General features: G+C 44.7%; 1 protein-coding gene across 2 annotated transcripts; it reads left to right on the top strand.

Annotated features, from left to right (window-relative positions):
* The first annotated feature begins 5,515 nt into the window (after nucleotides 1-5,515).
* GHSR (growth hormone secretagogue receptor) lies at nucleotides 5,516-10,796 on the top strand. 2 transcript variants are annotated; one of them, XM_027685577.1, is made up of 2 exons: nucleotides 5,516-6,319; nucleotides 9,239-10,796. In XM_027685577.1, the coding sequence occupies exons 1-2, from the start codon at nucleotides 5,566-5,568 to the stop codon at nucleotides 9,541-9,543; spliced, it is 1,059 nt and encodes a 352-aa protein (XP_027541378.1). In that variant the 5' UTR covers nucleotides 5,516-5,565; the 3' UTR covers nucleotides 9,544-10,796. The 2 variants fall into 2 exon arrangements, with proteins under 2 accessions (XP_027541378.1, XP_027541379.1); XM_027685578.1 differs by having other exon boundaries at nucleotides 9,287-10,796.
* Nucleotides 10,797-19,893: the final 9,097 nt, after the last annotated feature.

A 19,893-nucleotide genomic window follows, 5' to 3' on the forward strand; every position in this document is an offset into this window, starting at 1 on the left:
ACATTTTGCCCAGATTCAGAGAAAAAAAGGGGGGAAGAGAAGGTGAAAGTGAAAAAAAATAAAATTGGAGGAAAAGGAAGACAGTTCTGCAAATACTACTTTACATCAACAGAGTGATGCCAGTAGGAAGTCTGGTTGTCTGTTTTCAATGCACCAAGGTTGCCGTGGGAACCCTCACATTCGCCTGCACGTTCTGGTAATTAAATCCCTGAGCAGCCCCTGCACATGGGCCTCACGAGTAAAGATGCTCCTTCATCTTACTACTCAGTCAACAAGAGGAAATTAATAGACACGAGCCCCTGCATTTATTTTGCCATTCAGAAAAGAAGGTGTTTTGGTTGACTTAAATACCTGTGTTGGAGCAGCAAGAGAGAGAATTTCAGGAATACCCTCTTTTAGACAGGTTAGGGCAAAGAAACACACCACTATAAGCCTGAAATAAAGAGTTGTAACTTTTACCTGCTGGTTTAACAGTGTCTCACACACTGTTTTCAGTGGTAATCAAATATGTGAAATTCTTCGCCATTTACTGAAACACTTTGGTTTGCCTCCTTCTGAAATCATCTGTTTCGACAGAGAACAGAAAATATTTTTGCAGTTTTCTTTCTGATTTCAGTATTTAATTCAGGAATTTTCTGCCTGCCAGAAAAGGCTGGGAGAACAGAGCCATTCCCTGCGTAGCTGTGTGTCTGCTGTCTTGGAGAAATGACTTTTGTAAGTTCTCCTTGCAAATGGACAGAGCCTTCCAATCTCGGCACCGGACTGGCCCACGTTGTCAGGTTTGAGGTGTTTTTTTAGAAATTTGCTATATTAATAATTTTTAATTTTTTTTAAAGAAATGCTTTTTTAGGAACTCATTTGAATGAAAATTTATTTGCACTGTGAAAAAGTATTTCAGATTTACTGGTGGCAGCTTAGAGTCAGAAACCCTACTCATGTCTAAGAACCAATTTGTGTAATGTGGAGTCATGGCTGCTAAGAGGGACTGGAAGGAATCCATAGAGGACTCCACAAACCTGCAGCTGATGCTAAGACAAACTATTACAAACAGATTTTCTTGCTCCATGTACTGTCCTTAACTCTGAATTAACACTATGCCCGTTGTCACTGGGGGAATGCTCCCTTGCTTTACCTTCCTTTGTTACCTAAATGTACATATTCGTGGTCTCTACATGCAGAGCATAACACAACAGGAAATACAGATAATCATTTCTGAATAATCCAAAACCATGCTTGACTGATATTATCTCGATGGGTCTTTATCAGGGAACATAAGACAAGACACGTCTGAAGAAGTTTGGAAAAACATAGTAAGTTCTGTTTCTATCATATCCTGAGTCATACCTTTCATCTCATTTTATGTCGAATAGCAAATGTAGCAAATTTTTATTTGTGGATGTGGGTTCCTATAATGTGTGAATATTGTAAATTTTTCTATATGCTTTTTATATAAAATGTTTTTACTAAATAGTTATTTAGTCTTGCAGTGATTATTGGTGTTTCTTATCCTATGGCTTCCACAACAACCCTGTCGTAAATAATTTCCCTGACATTGATTGGTATCAGATATAGTCCATTAAATGCCACAAACGGTTGCAATGCAAAGGACAAAATTGCAAACCATTGAGCAATGCCATGTTGTGTAATCCCATCTAACTGGCTTCCAGACCTCAATTAGTGAACAACATCTGGAAGCAGTGTGCTGAAGAAGTCCCTGAAAATGATCTTGTGACCAGAGCGTACAAAATTTTGAGCACTTCCCTTTAGGTTCTTCTCATATTTCTGGGCTTTAGCAATTATTTAAGCACTGGAAATTCTTATTTAGTAGGGAAATACCTGATCTTCACCCATACCAAACTACAGTAGAAGATATTTGTTCATCCTGGAGAAGAGAAGGCTCAGGGAGACCCGAAAGCATCTTCCAGGGCCTATGGTGGGCTACAAGAAAGCTGAAGGGGGACTTTGGACAAAGGCTTGTAGTGACAGGACAAGGGAGAATGGCTTCACACTGACAGAGGGCAGGGTTAGATTAGAGATTGGGAAGCAACTCTGCCCTGTGAGTGTGGGGAGGCCCTGGCACAGGGTGCCCAGAGAAGCTGTGGCTGCCCCATCCCTGGAAGTGTCCAAGGCCAGGTTGGACAGGGCTTGGAGCAACCTGGTCTAGTGGAAGGTGTCCCTGCCTATGGCAGGGGAGTTGGAACCACTACACCAAGGGACCCTGTTCTCTCTCCAGTTGGTGAATGAGTCTAATAAAGAGGGACAGGAATGCCCAGGGTGTGACGTGGTGACACAGTGAGCTGAAGCACAGCAAAAAACTGAGACTAAAACAGCTGCCTCTGAATTAGTGACCTGAGAGCACAGCTTTGCTGATAATAAACCAGCACTGTTTTGAAGTCTGCTTGCAGATATATACTGCCATATAAACAACTGTAAAGTAATTTGAACCCATTCTGGGTTTTACATTATTAAGCTGGATTACCACTATTTCATCACTGCTCCTCACAGATGATGGTTGCTAAACCGTAACCTTTGAAAGCATACACCAGGTGCTACCTTCTGTTCTAAAACACAATTATAATAGCAGGCAAAACACCCTTTGTCCCTGGATATAATAAAAAAACTGCATTTGCTCTTCTATGGAGTTGTTGAACGTGCATCATTTTAAAATGAATCTCTACCTCGGAGTCTGTTTTCCAGTTTCTTCTTCTCTCCACAATGAACACATAATCATTCTATATTCAAAGCTTTCGGACATTTCCATGACAACAAACAATGATATAAACAAGAATTAGAACTTTAGTGGATGGGGAGGTAATGGAAAGAATGGAACATAGGAGAGAGGCCTCAAAACTCCATAAATAGAAACTCCCTTCTACCTCATCTCCAGTACTCAATACAGCTTTGAAGCTACTGAAGAGAAATGCCAATATTTTAAGGTTCCATGAAAGGTAAATGTCCAGTATAATATGGGTTTTTAAATTATTTTTTTAATATCTGGTTTGTTCATACATCCAGCTAGTGGATAAAACTGAATAAAAAAGTACTTAACTTCTACCTCTGTCTCTCCATTTCTCTCATTCCAATAAGACCAGTGACTTCACTCTTATCTTGCTGGCAACGTAAAACTGATGTTCTTGCAGCTGAGGGCTAGCAGACAATTTTTGGGAGCCTAAAGCCATCTTCTCTCACAGCTCTTACCTCTTCTATCACCACTGTCTGCACCACTGTCCTTTAGCATATGCAAAGCAGAGGCAGCAATCCATTATCATGGAAAGTTTGTGGGATGATAGTTCTTTATATTTCATCCAAATTTGGCCTGCAATTGCCAAAGAAATCATAAAGAATCAGAAAACTAAAGCTGCTTTTCTTCTCTCTCAGATGACATTTTTTTTTTGCTACTGTCCCCATGCAGGAAAAGCAGCCAGAGAAGCCCTTGACTCATGATACCCTTAAAAGAAGGAAATCGATGTTGCTGGATTCAAAACACAACTGCCAGGTCTTATCCAAGTGGCTCATCACTCAACACACCAGGAATTAAGTGTTAAATCATTGCATTACAAGCTCAAGTTGTCTGGAGTACACAAACCTGGTGCTACCTCACTTTTGAACTCGATTTTGACACATGCACCATAGTTCATATTCCTTTTAATAAGGAATAAACGATTTTCCTAAAAAAAAAAAAAAGGAAATTACCATTTTTGACAAGATACAGCTCAGCAAAAACTGGAAGCATTTCATGAGAACGAAGGATGGTCTCTATATAGAAAAGTCACATTTATAGCATCAGGCCATTTGCTCTGGCAAATATGAACATCCTGCAGCTGAAACCACTGGTCAGGGAAAAGAAATAAAAAAAAAAAAGAAAAAGAGAAATAATTATTTATAACATTGCAAAGTATTTGGCATCCTAACTACAGAGGTACTCATTATCTCCATAATATAATGCAATGTCATGTAAATTAGATTGGGGACACAATTCTAATATGAACTAACTGTATGTTGGTGGCATAAAGCCCATGATTTTTTTTTCAGAAACATATAACACAACTATATAGGCAGCTGGATAGACAAAGTGAGAAGTACATTAGGCTCTTTCTCCTTTTCAACTGCAATTAATCTGTAGCCATCCCTCATAAAATTTAGCAACCGTTGAGTAACTTGCTACAAAACTGTCTCACAGTTTAAGAGCAGTAATGATGAATACTGATTCCAGTGAAACTGCAAAAATATATCATCTAAATTAGGCTATGGACAAGGCACTAAGGCTAATGCTTGCACGATTATGGAAAGCAAATTACAGAGAACAGGCATGTGCAGAGGCACAGGCAGAGTAACTCCGTGTTGTGTCACAGCACACTTGAGATCTGTCTACCCTTAAATAAAGCTCTGCAGCTAGGAATGCTAGAGGAGGTGTTCACATGTGTGTGAGTGCACCTGGAAAAACACCATAAACCTCTTTCTTGGCTGAATTGGATGGGGCTTGGAGCAACCTGGTCTAGTGGAAGGTGTCCCTGCCCATGGCAGGGGGTTGGAACGAGACGAGCTTTAAGGTCTCTTCCAACCCAAACCATTCTGTGATTCTGTGGTCAGTCTAGATACCAACAGGGATTCAGAGCACTGGTTGCCACCTCAGAGATGGGGTGTGAGGAATACAGCCCCTGTGGATAGACAGAAGTGAAAATTGATTGTGCCACAGTGCAGACTCCCTGACAATTTGTGGGGACAGGTTGGAAAGGGGGAGAGATACACCCTATACAGATGTGCAGGGGGTCGCTTTACTGCCCCGATCTCACCTTGTACTGCTTCCATTTTACTTCCTTTTGGGTACAACATTGTCCTTTGAGTCTGCAGCTGGGGAAACACACGGTGTGTCTGATGTCTGTGTCTGCAAAGGGCAGCAGCCACACGCTGAATCGAAATTTAATTGCAGGTAAATCATATGGAAGCGGGTGACTACTGCAGCTTCACTGAACTGGAGCCTCGCCGGGCTCCTGCCAAGACCCAAGGGCAGAGCAAAGATACGGAGCGAGGAGGCAGCGATCGCACCCATCGCCGCGGTCCCGCTGGGATGTGCGGTGAGGGGATGCGCGGCTGAGGAAATGCGCGGCTGAGCGGCGCGGGGGGACGTGCGCGGGGACAGAGCCCTGAGAACGGCGGACAAGGGACGGTCCCGCCTCTCCGAGAGCACCGACAGGCGGGACCAGGAGGGAACCCGCACCTGCCCGGGCGGGGCAGGCACCGGGGGCGGACCGAGAGCGCCGGACCCGCCGGGGCGGGTGAGTCCTCCCGCGCCGGGGGCTCGGGAAGAAAGTTTAAATGCCGGTACCGGCGCGGGTGGAGCGGCCGCCCGGGGGTCGCGGGGCCGCCCCACGTCTCGTGTGACGCGCGGCGAGCGCCCGCCCGCCCCGGGCCGGGGGGAGCGACAGTGCCCGGCAGAGGCGGAGCGGGGCCGCCCGTCCCTCCCCGCCCCCGGCCCCGCACCTGCTCGGGCGCGCAGCGGCGCGGGGACCGCGCGGGGCCGGGCCGCGCCGCGCCGGGCGGGGATGCGCATCCCTCGGCGGCAGGATGCCGGAGGGGAGCGCGGGCGGCCGCGGCGCGGAGAACCGGACGGGCGCCGAGGCCCCGCAGCACCTGTTCCCCGTGCCCGTGCTCACCGGCATCACCATCGCCTGCGTCCTGCTCTTCGTCATCGGGATCGTCGGCAACCTCATGACCATGCTGGTGGTGTCGCGGTTCCGGGACATGAGGACCACCACCAACTTCTACCTGTCCAGCATGGCCTTCTCCGACCTGCTCATCTTCCTCTGCATGCCCCTGGACCTCTTCCGCCTCTGGCAGTACCGGCCCTGGAACTTTGGGGACCTCCTCTGCAAGCTCTTCCAGTTCATCAGCGAGAGCTGCACCTACTCCACCATCCTCAACATCACGGCGCTCAGCGTGGAGCGGTACGTCGCCATCTGCTTCCCCCTCCGAGCTAAAGTCATCATCACCAAGGGGAAGGTCAAGCTGGTCATCCTCTTCCTCTGGGCTGTCTCCTTCATTAGCGCCGGACCCATCTTCATCCTGGTGGGGGTCGAGCACGAGAACGGCACGAACCCCCTGAGCACCAACGAGTGTCGAGCCACCGAGTACGCCATCCGCTCGGGGCTCCTCACCATCATGGTCTGGATCTCCAGCATCTTCTTTTTCCTGCCCGTGTTCTGCCTGACCGTGCTGTACAGCCTCATCGGGAGGAAGCTCTGGAGGAGGAAGAGAAAGAACATCGGTCTGAACACTGTCATCAGGGACAAGAACAACAAGCAAACTGTGAAAATGTTAGGTACGAGTCTTCTTGCTCTGTTTTTCCAAAGGGTGTGTGTGCTGGTGTGTGTGTGAAAGAGAGAAAGACCGAGAGCTCTCTGGTAGTTTACTATAGTTGCTTCCAAAGGAAAGCATTTATGAAAAATGTTTCATGCAAAGGGATAGAACTCCAGGAATCCGTAGAGTAACTCTCCCCCTCCCTTAGATTTATTTCTAACTGATTTGAGCTGGGGACTCCCAAACAGTTAAACAAATGTTAATAACAATCCCTGACAAGGACAAATACTACAGTTATAATTAGCTTGTGCCCTGGAGATTTTTGAGAATTTTTGCTCTTTGGTTGTGGATACCGATGTTATTTACAGAAGAACAGTTTATTTGATTTTTAAACAGAACTAAACCCTTCTGAAACCATGAAGTTGAGCTGCAGACTAAGTAGGCAGGGCATGATGTGCACTTGAAGATTTATATGAGAAGAGTATCAAGGTTTTAGCAAATTGGGATTATTTTCTACCATGGCTGTATAAACTTATGAAAATTAATCCAAATTTTTACATTAGCAAAACACCAGGATGTGCTGAACCCGGAGCCTTGTGTCTCCTTTGAGCTCTGTGGTGCTGTAAAATCTCACTGACTGTAAAAAAACAGTTGTTAAAAAAGGATCACGACAACAGACACTGTTATGCCTAACTCTGTATATTGACATTGCTGAATGCTTTAAACAACAGTTCTGGCTGGCACATGGAAACACAAATTTTAACATACTAAGTCAGTGCATGTGGTGGGAGTTTGATAAACAAAACCAAAAAAGTTGTTCTGAAAACTGCAGAATCCTGCTGCTGCTGCATACTTTTATTCAAGCCAAAAGTCCTCTGCAGTGCAAGTCATCCCGTGGATTTCAGGGGGGATGAGATGCTCTGCAGGAAGAAGGTTTCATGGGCAGCAGCTCTGCTGGGCTGGTTTCAGTGGGGTTGAAGTGGTGGGCTTATGAGCCAGACAGGAGGTGGCAGTGAGTCCTAAGGACTTTAATTATCAAACGGGAGCCTAACTGATTTTCTGTTCACGTCCTAATTTATTGCTATGCTATAGCAGGAAGAATAATAGATCCCACAGCATTCTTTGTGCTCTTTCAACTACATTTTATGATCAATAGAATTACTTCAGTCTGCTAAGCGTGACCTTGGAAGTAATTAATCATTTACACTCCTGAGGTTCGGGATTATGAATCTCCACTTACTATAAGTAAATTACACATATTACTACAGTGTTTATATTTCCATATACTTAACCATAAAGATCTTGAAATAATTACAACTGTTTATTCCTATCCCGATGTAATGCCACAAGCATTGCAATATTTCAATCACCTTTTTTTTTTTCCTTTTACAAGGTCTGAGAACAGCAAGCAGTGGCAAGACTGTCCTCTGACAGAGAGCCAATATTCCCTAAATGATAACAGTCTGATGCCTGATGGAAAGAAGTTAGTGAGGGCTCAGTAGCAGCAGATGCTCATTGCAGTCTAATCTCATTGGTGTTAATGTTCTGCTTAAAATTTAGAAGGCACTTTCTAAGCCTTTAGCAAGTCATGGAACATCAAGTAAATGGGATTAGCATCAACACTTCTTTAAACTGTACAGAAAGGTTATGCTTGTGGGTCTTCAATTAAACACCTAAATGTATAGCCCAGCTTGAAAAGGAGCTATCATATCCCATTCCTATTGAAATCCATGGGATTCTTTCTGCATGAATGAAGATCAAACTGTGAAATCCTGACTAGGCATATGGCAAGCCTACATGTGCTTAAAATTCTACTCGTAATAGACTGTGCTTAAAACACTCTTCATAATGACCATCACAGTAACATTCATTACATGGATTGAAGTCCTCAAGTGAGCTGGGGAAACATGAGAACACAAGGCCAGGTTGGACAGGGCTTGGAGCAGCCTGGTCTAGTGGAAGGTGTCCCTGCCCATGGCAAGGGGTTGGAATGAGATGATCTTTAAGGTCTCCTCCAACCCAAATCATTCTGTGACTCTATGAACAGGTTAACTGTAAAAACTGCTTAAGAATGTCAAAAACCCTTGCCCGAGTTTTCTGGTTTTTATCTCTTTAGTATATTAATAGATACACTCAAAGAAATATGAAAAATAATAAAGGTCAAAGGCACACAGGAAATGAACAGAAAAAGTTTCCCTTTCTCTTGGATGAAAATTCAAATGGGCCACTGTTCAGAGATACACACATTCCTATCACTCTACAGACATTATATTTACATGTAAATGCAACCACAGTGGTAGTGTTATATTACAGATACACTGTATAACTATGATTATGCAGTTATATACTATATATTTAGTTTTACTCTTCTCAGGAGTAACTCATGTTCTAAAAAATGTACAAACTGGAGGGGTGCACCACTCTCTTGTTCTTACCTTAGCACATGTGCTCTACAAGTCCACATTCTGGTGGGTTGTTTTATTTTGAGGCCTTTGCCTTAAACAATTTTGCTTTGCCTTAAATAATTTTGCTTCCCAGCGATTACATTCCTCATTATAAACCTCAGTGTTGAGTCTGTCACATATCATTTGCTTTTGTTAAACACTGTGGATGATAGATTGTTAAGCTTTTTGTTGTCACCATTTGGATTCTTTAATTCTCTGTTGATGCAAACATCTGTATTACAGGTCAGAAGTTTGCTACATCAGATGACCTGGGCAATATTCAGGCAGCCTGTTTAGATATGATCAATATGTATTAAGTATCACTAATTTATACTCCCAGAGAATGTATTGAGAGACACACAACTAAAACCTTAGGGGATGAATTTTCACACTTTGTGACTAATTTGCTAAAGGAATAGAACTGTAAAAGAGAATGTTAATGACCTGTTTGTTAATACTCACACTTAACACAATTTCTTCTGCTGTTTTTATTTTAGTTGTGGTGGTATTTGCTTTCATACTCTGCTGGTTGCCTTTTCACGTAGGACGATATTTATTTTCCAAATCCTTTGAAGCTGGATCCTGGGAGATAGCAGTGATCAGCCAGTACTGCAACCTGGTGTCCTTTGTCCTCTTCTACCTTAGTGCAGCCATCAACCCCATCCTCTACAACATCATGTCCAAGAAGTACCGCGTGGCCGCCTGCCGCCTGTTCGGACTCAAACCCCTCCCAAGGAAAAGACTCTCCAGCACAAAGTTGGAAAGTTCCCGTGTGTGGACAGAGTCGAGTGTCATCACATGACACATGGTTTCCAGGGCTGGTGCATCACTCACTGCATTTCCCAGAAAGCCATAACAGAAGGGAAAGAGGGCAAGAAATGGGAATCGGAACGTTGAAGCCGTACTCTTGTCACCGTCTGGATCTGCTGAAAGTTGTAATGCAGGCAGTTAAAGATTCAAGAAAACAACAAGCTAAACTTTGAGACTATAAAAGGAGACAAATGGTCACATAATTTGGAAACACTCAAGTATTATTTGTCTGCTGCTTTTGCCCATATGAATTTTTAATGCTGACTTTAGCCCAAATCTAGGCTGTGCCCTCCTGACCAAGCAAATGTGGCCCCACTTGTACAACTTCAGTAGCAGCTAATTCGAGCTGAATGTTTCCAGAGTTAGCTTTAGTTTTGCTAAGAATTTTGCTTCCATATGACTAGACCCTAGAGAGAGAAAACTGAATTGCCTTTTTGGAGTAGTAAATGTGAAATTTGATACACTTTTCATAATCTTGATTTTTAAATAAGCTCATATTTTTCTCAGAAGGAGGAAAATGATTTCTTAAAAACAAAAAAAAAAAAAAGGAGAGGTAAAATGGGTAATTTTTAAACATGTTAAAAATAAATGACCTTCATGTCACGTCCAAGTAGAAAGGAAACAAAAAATGCCTTCACAAAAGTGGCTTACAACATGACTGTACTGAAATATTTTTTTAAAATATATATCAGTGGGACAAGGACAGGGCTGACTTCAGGACTGCAGTGATGCTATAAAAATGTGGCATGCAATCTCCCACCAAAGTCTCTTTTTTTTTTATACTAGCTAAATCATCTGTACTTGTTTTGTTCGGTGTGACTGTGAATGACACGATGTGGTTGAACTTGGAAGCTTTTAGTTGTTTTGGTATTTGTAACGAGTTTGTGGCTACCTGTCCCTAACTGCGCCCCTCCATACCCCAAAGTCTGCTGAGGACAGGTCTCCTGCTTGTAAACCCCCTCCACATTTCTGTTTGAAGACTATCAGCCAGTTCCCAGTCCCACATCCCCCCGTAAAGCCCAGTGTGCAATTGTACTCGTTTGCTGCAGTATTGAATTGAGAACATTTTCATTTTTTAACCAACGTGACCTGAGAAAATAATAGAAAAATCTGCATTAAAAGACACAGGCAGACACATTCTCATACTTGATTCATAAAAATCTTAAATTAGATTTCAGTATGCCATTTCAAGGCAAACCAGAAAACGTTCCATCCGCTGTGCTAATAAATATGTCTTATATTGTCTCACCAACACGTGGAACATAGAGCTTCAGAGCATGCATGTGTGATAGCAGCTTTCAGTTCACTTGGTTCTAGTATTCATTCTCCATAATGAATTTAAATTCTCCATAATGAATTTGCTGTCAGCAGAAGCTTTCCTGCCTTCAAACCCACGTTCACACTGGGCCACTTTACATCTGTTACACCTCAGCTGGCGGTGCTGCTCAGGTAAAACTCACAAGAGAATTTGGCCTCTTCTCTACATACCACATCTTTCCTAGCACCTGGCGCTTTGCTGGAGTCAGGGGCTGGTTGCTGCTCCTTGGTGGGACCTGAGCCTGTGCCCTCCCCATTCCATGCTCGCAGGAGCGCAGGTTTGATGTACACACACTATACACTACGGTACTGCAGAGCTATGGGATCATCTCCCCCTTCACCTCTAACCACATCCACCTCACCGCCCATTTTGTTCTCTCACTCGTTGACTGACAAGCAGATCTGATGGCAGATGTCATGCAACTCAGGGAAACAAGACACTGGGGAATCTCAAAAGGATTGTGAAGATGTGAGCTCACTAATGACCCGTCTGTGTAAATGAACCCATCACATGCACCCGGCATCACATCAGTGTTTCGAGTCTCAGCTGTGTCTGTGGTATTAAATGTGAACAGAAAAAGAAATAAAGTGATAAGACCCTTTATAACCCTACTGGCTCAGTGTTGGTGGAGGATTTAGTGTGATTCACACAGGCTGGAGGAGCTGGTCTCTGTTGGGTTGGCTCAGCACTGCCACGCCCCCTCCTCGCCCATGGGAGCCCTGTGTAGACACATTTAATTTCTGCACATAAACTACAAACACACTAATTACTTCATTTAGCCCGAACACTTCATCAGGAGAGACTGTAAAGTTTAGCTATATACTGAAACAGTGTGAAATTGCCACAACTTTGTGTATAGAATGAAATTTAAACATTTAACCTGGGGTCACAAAAGTCAAAAAGAAAGGGAATGGCTGTTTCTTGGGAGGGAGGACGGGACTTTTTCCTTCCTTCTCACCAAGGAAATAGATTTGTTTCTGCAAGTTATTGGACATTTGGCCAAACCTAGCAAAATATACGCATTTTTATTAAAGAAGAGTAGCCACTTTCATATGACTCTTGCACGAGCAGGAAAATATTTCATATCTAGCAGGGAACACTTAAACATTTAACACACCCTGTAGCTGTCACGGGCAAGACACCAGCCATTAGTTTTGCTTCCCTCAGTACTAAAACTTTTCTATATAAAACTTTTTTATATGCTAAAGCCAGTGGAGTAACACGCACATGCTGACTGCAGGTGGTGAATAGGGACCACTGCTTCAAACTGGTACCAGTGGATAATGAACTCCTTTTATATGGAAAGCAAGGAAAAAACCCCAAAACCTAGATAACCTTCACTTTTGCACCATAAAATCAACTCCAGAAAGATACACACGTCCCCATGAGCACTGATGGATGAATCCAGCATTGCTTGTCTTGAGGGTTATTCATAGAATCACAGAACAGTTTAGGTTAAAAGGGACCTTAAAGATCTTTTAGTTGCAACCCCCTGTCATGGGCAGGTTGCCACCCACTAGATCAGGTTGCTCAGGGCCCCATCCAACCTGGCCTTGCCCAAGTTGTAAGAAATCACTGGAAAAAAAAAGTGTGAGCGAGATTTCAAGAGCATTTTTTACTGAAGAACAGCAAAGTCAGGTCAAGGTAGGTATCATCGATCTGTCTCGGGTAGTAACACGGGTAAAGGTTCCTCCTGCCTTGTGTCTGGCAGGTTGTACAGGGGCAGAGGGGATGCTGCAGGCAGAGAGGGCAGTGGCAAGCAACCTGTGCTGGCAAAGCAGTGCTGGCACTGGTCTCATCTGTTCTCACCCACCACAGTTCTCAGCATGGACTGGCAAACACTTTCCAGCAGAGACAAAGCTTTTCTCCTCTGCTTCCCAGGGTATTCCCACAGCACCTGATGTTCCTGGCATCTTCTCCCCAAAGCCTTCCCTACATGAAAGAGCACAGGTGTGCCCCCATCCTATTTAGGGTCTGGACGTGGCTTTTAAGATCCACTTTTCATGCAGGGAAGACAAGAGCCCTTGCAAGCACAGGGATGTTCATCAATGTGACAAACAGGGTAGCTCTGCAGGAAGAGTTCTTTCAGAATCTTCAACTTTCCATTTCTGGAAACTCTTCCCTGTCGGAAAGAACTTTAACAGTTTTGACTGAAAAAAAACAAAAACCATATAGAGACTTTAAAAGAGTCAAAATTTTGCTGTGTTCTTACTGACTTGTATGTCAGTAGCCCATAGAGAAAATAACTGGAGTTTCATTCATTAAACAGTTCCAGTTTTAAAAGCTTTTCTACCTCTACATTTTGTATCACAGCTTCACAAATAAACGAGAACAATTTGGCTGCATTTTATTTCTTGTGTTAAATTGATGATGAAACAGGTCAAAAGGACTTTACCAGAAATCTTCATTCATTTTAGAAAAGTACCTTTGATGGAGGCAGGCACAGATAGAAAATCATGTCCTATTGTATTTTTGCCAAAAATAAAATATACTGGAAAAATAGCACCTACATGTCAAAATTTGAGATGATAGATATTCAGCAGTTATGTAAGTTTGTGTCAAATGGCATTTGCATAAACCCTATTTAAAGCAGCAATTGTTAGACACCTAAACAGTCAGGAGAACCCCCTCTCTGTTATGGATTCTGCTGGTTTTGGGGTACTGCTGCTCTGAGCCCAGTCAGCGTTTCCAGATGGGATTCCATACAATTTGTATCCTTTGCAAAAACCTCGTGGCCTTGAAGAGGTAAATTGCATCTTGAGAAAAAAATTCAAATTTGGAACAAAAGAAATCCATCTAACTCATCTCCCAGCGATGTCCATGTTGTTTCTCCCCCACACCCTGAACCACCCTCCTCCCACCGCAGCTGAAAGCCCAGTAAGTGGATTTCATTCTCATAACTCCTAATAAACAATACCAGCCAAATTTCACAAATTTTTAAACACTATTTGGGAAATAAATAACCTCTGGCTGACACTGCAGCCTGCAGAGAGCTCAACCAGTGGGAGCTGAACACAGGAAGCACTGGCTGTGCTTCCAGAGCCCTGCTTTGCAACCCGGCGGTCCCCAACAACCAGAGAACAGGTACCAGTGGCCAAGGCAACACCTCCACCTGCAGTGGGATTTGTATCTGCTCATGAATCCTGACACCAGGCCCTGGGCTTGTGCACACACAGGAGCTGCCTCAAAAATGCTCCAGGTGATCCAGATGGACGTATATCCATAGATGCCGTTGCAGGAGTTGGCATGTCCTGGGACTACAAGGCACTTCACAGTTTTACACCATTTGCTGTCAGGCACGTGTAGCTGGAGTTACACACTGCCCAGTAGAACTCCAGCAGCACCTGGAGAGCTGGAAGCTTGCAGGACATTAGTGTGAATTGTCTCTGCTCATTTAGGCAGCTCCATCACCCACCTAGGGCAGTGGTACACCCTTCTCCACCCCCACATCCCAGCCATCTCCTCCCACCTGTGCATTCCCACCTGATGTACCACAGCAGACTCCTTCCCAGCTCCACACACAGATCAGGAACTTCACAGGAGCAAAATAACTTCCTCACACAGACATGCTTGCCAATGGCTTTTCACCCTGAAACACGATTTCTGGTGCGAAACAGGTAAAACCTGCAGGGGTTTAGCTTTGTGCCTCATGTTCGTGGCCAAACTTTAGCCCAAAGCAGTTTGTTAAATGATGGGGTCCCACTGTGCCAGCTCTATTAGATCATAAAACCAGTTTTCAGAGCCCAGCTTGCTGCTGTTTACAAAAGAAACAGAAAAGCTAATGTTAGATCAGGATTTGTCTCTCACCTTTGAATTGTGATTATGCAAATACATCAGAAGAGGATGAAGAAAAGGACAAATTTGATCTGCCTTCTATTAATGCAGGTTTACAGGCTTCTGTAGTCAAGCCATAGTCCAGTTTTCATTCCAGCACACAATACAGTACATCAGCATTACCCAATGTAACTGACACACTTGGTGGGCATTTAACAGGCTTCCTCAGTGCTCTTCCCAGCAGAAGGTCTCCATTCCTTTCCAAGTCCAGCACTTGTGTGTTATGGCCCTTCCCAACCTCAGCTACAGACTGACTGCATGCCCTGACTTCTACAATAAGAACAGAACTCAGAACCTCTCATTAACTCTAATACCCAGATCTAAAAAAGCGCCTCTGCCTCATCTTGGAGCTGACCTGGTGATGCTGACTGCACGTTTGTCTGAGACCTGAAAACACACTGGCTTGGTTTTGGCTCAGCAAGAAGAGGGTGGCTCTGCAGCACAGTTTTGGAGAGCAAACACCTCCAGAGCCGTGGTGCACACTGATGTGCAGTGTCACCTGGATCCCATCCCCAAAACAGTGCCAAGCTCTCACACTGCCGGCTGGGAGAGGCTCGAGGAGCAAACACACTGTGAGTGGAGGACCATAAGCACTGTGCAGTATCCCAGAAAACCACCAGAGTGGTAGTCTTTCCTGGGGATTTGGGCATTCATGGACAAGTCCCTATGCCCTTCACACGTGGGGTTGGCTCCAAACAGACATCAATGGTGGACCACTGCCTGGCTCCCAGGACTGCTCCTCACAAGGAGGGTACCAGGTCCTAAATCAGGACCTAAACCCCGTGGCCAATCTCTGGTCTCTTGTTCTGTGCACAAATACACCCTTCTGAGAGCTACAGGGTGCTCCTCTAGTTGTACTTGGAGATAAACCACTCTGTGTTTTGCCAAATGAAGGCATTTTATGGCTCTCCACGCCTGCTTTGATTCTTTCACTGGGAGCAAAATGAAGCTTTGGTGACGTGTGTGAGCCCATAAGGCAAAATTGCTCTCAGAAATAAAGCACCCCACTCTTACCTTCAGGGGCTGCTCTGAGGGCTCAGGACATGCTCTCCCAGCATTTGCCCCCACTTGAATGGTGCTGGATCAAAAGAGAGAGCATTACTCCCTTTGCTTTTTTCTCGTTTTCTGATTGATTTTCTCATGATTGCGGTGCTGTCCATGAGAGAAAAGGCATGGCTATTTCCAAGCCTTTATCCACATTGTTCTTCCCTGCACAGCCTCCTTCCACTAATAACCTGGTGCTGCAAATCATCCCTCATTAGGGTGGGCAGGCAGGGACTCTAACACCACAAGCCTGTTCTGCAATGAGGCTGCAGCACGATGAGCACTGGGGTGCAGGGATTTAAATAGCTTTAGCACGGCAGTGTGACAAAAAGGCAGCAAAAACTCATACTACCAATTCTCACCAAAGTTAAGGCAATATTCTTGATTGCACACGGGCAGGCACCCTGCCCAGCAGACAGCACTTGGGTGTTTTTATCAAATGTTGACAATGCTTTTTCTAAAATTCGCTGTGCTGTGCTGGGTGCACGAGTGTGGGGCCGTGGAAGGTGCAACTGCCTGAGCCAGTTTTGATGGAACACGTAGCTTTGAACCCACTGCACTACTCGGTTTGTGAAGAGGGAAGTGGGTACCCAGCCCAATGGTTTCCATGTGCCTGGGCTGTACCTCAGCCCCCAGGAGAGAAGTGCTGGTGTGGGGCTCATCCCTGAGATGAGCAGCTGCCTTGGGCTCTGCCCTGAGCACCTCTGGTCTAATGTTGGTAATACAGAATCATGGAATGGTTTGGGTTGAAAGGGACTTTAAGGACCATCTAGTCCCAAACCCCTGCCATGGGCAGGGACACCTTCCACTAAACCAGGTTGGTCCAAGCCCGGTCCAACCTGCCCTGGAACATTCCCAGGGATGGGGCAGCCACAACTTCTCTGTGCCAACTGCGCCAGGGCCTCACCACCCTCACAGGGAAATCACCCTGGACCAGCTACTCTTGCTGCAGTGTCAAAAACCATGAGAGATTCATACTGACCTGCTTTCTTTCAGTCTTTGCTGGGGGCTCATGCCTGATCTCCCACACCAGAGTGCAATCTGGAGTCTGCCACAGAGTCAGAGGAGTGCCATTGCCACGGGCTGTGGCAGGATCTGTATCAAATCTCTCATCCTGCAAGACAGGCTGCTGTGAGCCAGAGGAAGGGGCTTGCACATCACTGCCCAGGCAGGGCTCATTGAGGGAGTAACCAGAGGTTTGTATGGCTGTGATGTTTTTGATTTCAGAACAATGAAGTCAATCACCCCACACTTTAAACAAGGACATGGGACAGAGCCCTAAAGCACTGAAGAAACTCTGAACCCCCACACTGGAAAGAAGGTAAAGGCAGGAGCAGCACCAGCTTAAGCACCGTGATCCAGAGCAATCACTAACCCAGAGCTACACCCAACACCATACAAAGTCCATACAGCAGCATCCCAGGGAACATTCAGCCCTACTGAGTGCAAAGACCCAATTTCCTCAGTGTGCCAAACCCCATTGTGCTGCAGTGATGGCTGGGCAGGCACCAACCTGCATCCTGGGGACACCAATGTGTAAGGCAGAGGCTCTGAGCAGAGGACACCATACCCAGGTCACAAGCATTTTATGGGAAGAAAGGGCATTTGAGCTATAAATTAATAAAGACAATATTTGCACTGGATTAGGGTGAATTTGTCAACCCTATTCACAAATTAATCCTCATAAGACTTCTGCATCCCTACTGTTTGCTCTATTTTATTTGTGGAGAGCAATAGCTTTCATATGACAGAAAGTGAGAGAGATGAGCTAATAAAATTACCAAGAAATGACATCCACTGAGCACAATGACCCAAGCAGTTATTTATTAACCATGTGAGGAGACCTAAAAATAGTTTTGATTGCATGCAAGACCATCTATGTCACCAATTAGTACAATAAATGTAACTACTCAAACTAATAACAGCACATTCACTTAAATAACAGCAGATCCCAGGCTAATCCACTGTGTTTGAAAGCATCTTGTGAAACCTCTTTTTATTTCACCCAGCCAAGAATCTGGGCATTGTGAGAGCAATTGCCAAGAGCAGAAACAGATGTAATTGTTCAGAATTTATTAAATGCAGTACCGATGAAATTGCCCTTTCAGGGGATCTCAGCTGGCTTTTCTGCTCAGCCATAAAAACACTGAAACAGAATATCCATATTCCCCTCTCTACTTACTTGTTGTTCTCATCCTCAGAATAAGAGACACAACATTTACATCTTTACTCCAAGCCAGGTTAAGGACAGAGAATATAATTCTACACCACTACAATAACTCACATCATGAATTCTGCAACAATTCTAGAAAAATTTTTAGAGCAAATATAATTTCGACTTTTCCAGGCTAATGTCTTTGTAATTCGCCTCTAATACCTTTGGGTGCAGACAGGTCTAACAGAACCATCCTGCTGGGGGGAGGGGGGAAATCACCCCACCTTCCTAGTCCATAAATTCATAGAATGGAATCATAGCACAGTTTGGATTAGAAGGGACCTTAATGATCGTCTAGTTCCAACCCCCCTGCCACGGGCTAGGATTGCCCAAGTATTTAATTTTCAGGGGTATTTTAAATACCTCAGCCATGCTTCAAAACAGCAGGGACAGGCAGAAGAGCCTCAGTCCTCCAGCACAAAGGCTGGAGTTAAGATCCACCTCCCTTCAGCAAGTGCTGTTTATTTACAGCAGGCTGGATTTGAGCATCTCCTAAAACTCAAAGACACAGGTGAGCCCGGCAGGTAACGCTCCACATGAGATGAACAACACGGACTGATGCCACCTCCAGACCCTGTTTGCTGGATCCTCCTCCTCACGGGGAGCGAGGGGCTCCGTTCCTGCCGCACGTGGCTTTGACACACGGGTTTCTCACGGAGACCCCCCTTTAAACGGGGCTCAGCTCCGCTCCACCAAACCAGACGTGCTCTGAGCTCGCAACAGCGACTCAAGTCAAGAGCAAAACAAATTCTACCCGCTCGTTTCCGAGCAGGCCCCGCGATTACCGAGGGCAGAGAATCGCTGCTGCCATAGAAACGGCGGCCGCCGGCCCGGGGACCACGGGCTGCTGCGGGCGGACCTGAGACTGCTCGGACTGCGCCAGGGTCAACATCCCACTGCTGGACCACCCCAAAGGCTAGTGGGAAGGCCACAAAAACATCCCAAAATATGAGCCTCTGCTCTTAGACTTTTTCGAAGCTGGTACTTTTCTTGACAACAGGCAAGAGCTGCTGGTGAACACGGCTATCGCCCAAGCCCGGTTACAACTTGCTCTGTACTTCCTTGTAAAACAAAAATCCATCGTGAAGTTAGTGCTACTTACCCAGCTCTGCCTAGTCTGGATGTGGGAAAGGGACCCAGCACCTCTGCACAAACCTGTGGGTGGTGACACCACAAGGGAACATCCCGAGCTCAAACAGCAAATGCCTAAATCCTCCTTTGCTCCCTTGGGCTCTCACTGCCCTCCAGCACCTCTGCAGACACCTGAGGCAATAAATCAGGGACCACTAAAAAGAAAAGATCTCTTCAGATACCAAAAGGCTGATTACTATTCTACAGACATATTTCAAAGGTTTCCTTAAAGAGATTGTTTTGGTAAGCACTGTTTAAATAAAAAGGCTGAGCAACCAAGTGAAAAATATTACTGTATTTCCCCAGGAAAACCCCTCTCATGTTGTGAACTGCAGTAATTAAAAAAGCAAACAAATGAAATCTTATATTTATGCAGTGATTTGAAGAAGAAAAGCATTTAAAAAATAAACATTATTGAGTTTGGTAAGAACCATGTATATATACTAGATTAATTTGTTATGATGAGTAATTGAATTCATTGTACATAATTAATAAATTAAAAGCTCTAATATTTCAAGTGTTTAATTACTAAGAGATATAAAAATCTAGGTATATTTTTATAATCCTTAATTTTTCATGCAAAGTATTTAAAAGAAGTTATTAGAACACCTGACTTCAAGGTTATTCCTATAAACTTATGCTTCACAAGTAACACAAAATCACTCCAATTACAAACCAGAAGCATTCTGAGGTAAATCTGGGGCTCCCAACCCTGCTCCAGGCTGCACAACAGCACTGACCTGCCAGAAGGATCCACGTAGACCCAAAGGGGTGTGTTCAATTAAAGTAACTCCTGGTAA

The sequence above is a fragment of the Neopelma chrysocephalum genome, unplaced genomic scaffold (assembly GCF_003984885.1).
Source record: "Neopelma chrysocephalum unplaced genomic scaffold, ASM398488v2 Primary Assembly neopelma1_69, whole genome shotgun sequence".
In the NCBI taxonomy this organism is placed as follows: domain Eukaryota; kingdom Metazoa; phylum Chordata; class Aves; order Passeriformes; family Pipridae; genus Neopelma; species Neopelma chrysocephalum.

Bases quoted from the DNA above. Each gene is read 5' to 3' on its own strand.
- GHSR (XM_027685577.1), top strand. From the start codon at position 5,566: ATGCCGGAGGGGAGCGCGGGCGGCCGCGGCGCGGAGAACCGGACGGGC. The intron at 6,320-9,238 runs GTACGAGTCTTC...TTTTTATTTTAG, and splicing joins GCAAACTGTGAAAATGTTAG to TTGTGGTGGTATTTGCTTTC.